The 2,617-nt window shown below is 64.7% G+C and overlaps 1 protein-coding gene across 1 annotated transcript in view; it reads left to right on the top strand.

Annotated features, from left to right (window-relative positions):
- The first annotated feature begins 847 nt into the window (after positions 1–847).
- VWA1 (von Willebrand factor A domain containing 1) overlaps positions 848–2,617 on the top strand; it is a 6,401-nt gene continuing 4,631 nt past the window's right edge. Inside the window, exons 1-2 of the mRNA XM_029945948.1 lie at positions 848–1,068; positions 2,338–2,559. Coding sequence (XP_029801808.1) covers positions 2,445–2,559 — 115 coding nt within the window. The 5' untranslated portion in view covers positions 848–1,068; positions 2,338–2,444. The remainder of the gene's footprint in view (positions 1,069–2,337; positions 2,560–2,617) is intronic.

Below are 2,617 nucleotides of genomic sequence, written 5' to 3'. Positions count from 1 at the left end.
TTTCCCTAGGGTCAAGATGACCACAGTGAGCTAGGGACAAAAGGCCCTTCTTCTCTGCAGAGGCCTGGACTGTGTGGAGGAGGGAGTGTTCCGTGGACCCGGCGGGGGTGGGAGCAGTGCCTTCAGAGAGCAGTGTGTCTGCCTGCATTTCAGGGAACCCCCTCCACCTGCTTGTGGCCCAGCAGGCGGGGTGGGCCAGCTCCGGGAAGTGATGCTCTGGGGATTTCAGACGGGGCCAAGGCTGCAGGGGTAGGGCTGCCTCAGCCACACAGGCTGCTCCTTCCCCCTGGCCCCTAGAAGTCCAGGGCCAAGCAGGGGCTGGGCTCGGGGGAGGAAGCCAGTGGAGGGGGGAGGGAGGGAGGAGCAGGGCCTGCCCTGTCCTGGCGGCCTCTGTCCTTTTCAACTCCCCTGGCCTCCCAGCCTGTCTTTCTTCAGAGAGGAGGTTTCCGGACAATTATATTTGTGCTTCCTCTGGCGTCTGCCTCAAGCCCAGCCCTGACCCTGACTATTGCACTCCTGGCTGACCCCCACAACTCCCTGGGGATCCCCGCTGCCTGTGTCTGCCCCTGGGAAGTGCGGGACATGGGACTGAGACTTGCTACAATGCAGGCAGCAGAGCCTTGTGCACAGTAGAGCCTCCGGGCAGAGTCCAAGGGAGCAGAGCTGACCAGGTGGAGGGATGTGGTGGCATCTCCCAGGGGTCAGGTGAGAGTCCAGCGCGAGCAGCCACAGTGACTGTGGGCAGAGCTGAGGAGGAACGTGGCCAGGGCTGGTGGCTGAGCTCAGCCAAGCACAGGCAGAGGCCCTGGCAGAGTCCTAAGACTGGGCCTCCTGTCTTTCTCCTTCCGACGGAGAGGCTGGAGGAGGGCGGCTGCTTCCTCAGGGCCTGAGTCATGGCCAAGAAGACCCGCTCAGTTTTTCCAGAAGGGACGGAAACTTCCCTGTCAGCCCAGCAGCACAGGCCGAAGTCCGACTGGGGCCTGCCTGCCGTGCAGCACTTGGGGGACAAGGCGGGGAATGGCTGCCTTGCCACAGAGCAGTTCCTGGCCGGCTGCCCATCCCGGACAGGTGGGTGCCCAGTGAGAGGGAGGAGGCACCAAGGAGCGGAGCGTTTGTACGTGTTCACCTGGGCACCTCAACCCCAGTGCCGGGGGGTCAGCTCTTGGCTGGAGCCCCAGGCCTCCTCTGGCTGCTGAGGCCTCACCACGGCCTCTGCTCACTGTCCCCTCCAGCCCCAGTCCTAGTCAGCCTTGTGGGCTGCGGGGCTGGGGGCCAGGCCAGACTCCTCTGGGAGGCACACCCTGGACTTCAGGGGCCCGTGCCTGTTGCCCCCACCACCCGCACAGGCCCAAGCGGAAGCACCAGGCAGTTTCTGGTCCCAGCAGAGTCCTGAGGCCTATGGAGCTGAGCCAGCACCACCACTGCCAAGACTCCCTTCGAGGGGGTGGGGGCGGCGGGGACACACTTCTCGCTTGTTCCTGCCCCAGCTCCTCCAGCTTGGCTCAGCCACTTCCTTTTTTAGGCAAAGTTGGAGCTCCAGCCTGTCTCACAGAGTGTCTCACCTGCCATAAAGGGAGGAAGGAAAACCATTGAGTCCCATCCGTCCCTGCTGCTGAGCACCCTCCTGGGAGGGGAAAGGGAGGGGACATCCTGGCAGAGCCACTCCAGCCACCTCCAGCAGAGAGACCTGTGCCCTCCCAGCTCCACAGACGAGTGGCTGGGAGAGGGCAGTGGTTACCCTACGGGAAGTCTTCTTAGTAGTGAGGGACTTCATCTGGACCCTCAGCTCCTGCCCAGAGGACACTAGGGGAGGGAATCTGCCCTAAAGGGCTGAGTGCCCCTCTGGGATGTCCCCTACAGCCAGCCACCTCTGGTCTGGCACAGCCCACATCCCAGATAACTAGGTTCCTTCCTGGCTTGCCAGTGGGTCCCTCCAGAGGTCTGGGGGCCTGCTCTTGGCCAAGCCCTGGGCCACTCGTCAGGCAAAGTGTACGGGGACAGCCATAGTCCCTGCATGGCCGCACTGGACAGGGCCTGCACCAGCCATCCCCAGCTAGGTCTCCTCCAGGAAGCCAGGTGGGGTAGGGGGTTCTGTGTCCCTCAAGAAGCTCCTCTTCAGGCCTCTGCGGCCCTCCCAATGCCCTGTCTCCTTCCTAAGCGTCCAGCTGCACACCTTCCCCAGCCCCCCACCACGCACCCTCCCCTCTCGCCCCTGGGGTAAAGGCGAGGCCAGGGCCTGGGGCTTGCTAGGGGGACACTTGGGCGCACCCACCCCCTCGCACCCCTGGGTTGCTCTTTGGCCTGACTTCAAGGACTCACAGCACTTTGGGGTTACAGGCCCAGCTTGACGGCTCCCTCCCTGCTCTGCTCCTGGTTGGGGGCAGGGGGCAGTGCGGACCCCGAAACCTCCCAACCAGGAAAGAAAGCTGCAGTGTTTTGTGCGTATGCACGCCCACGCCAGTGTGCCGCGGTCGCATGTGCGTGAGTGCCGCGTGTCGCTATCCGCCCGGGTCCCTCTGCGTGCACGCCTCCCGGAGTCTGTGCGCCTCGGCACGCGGGGTGAGTGCGCACCGGGGGCGGGGCCTCGGGGCCGGGGCCTCCCGGGGGGCGGGGGCGG

The sequence above is a fragment of the Suricata suricatta genome, chromosome 8 (genome assembly GCF_006229205.1).
Source record: "Suricata suricatta isolate VVHF042 chromosome 8, meerkat_22Aug2017_6uvM2_HiC, whole genome shotgun sequence".
Lineage (NCBI taxonomy): Eukaryota > Metazoa > Chordata > Mammalia > Carnivora > Herpestidae > Suricata > Suricata suricatta.
Note: the sequence above shows the minus strand (reverse complement) of the source record. Positions and strands in the feature narration are given on the sequence as shown.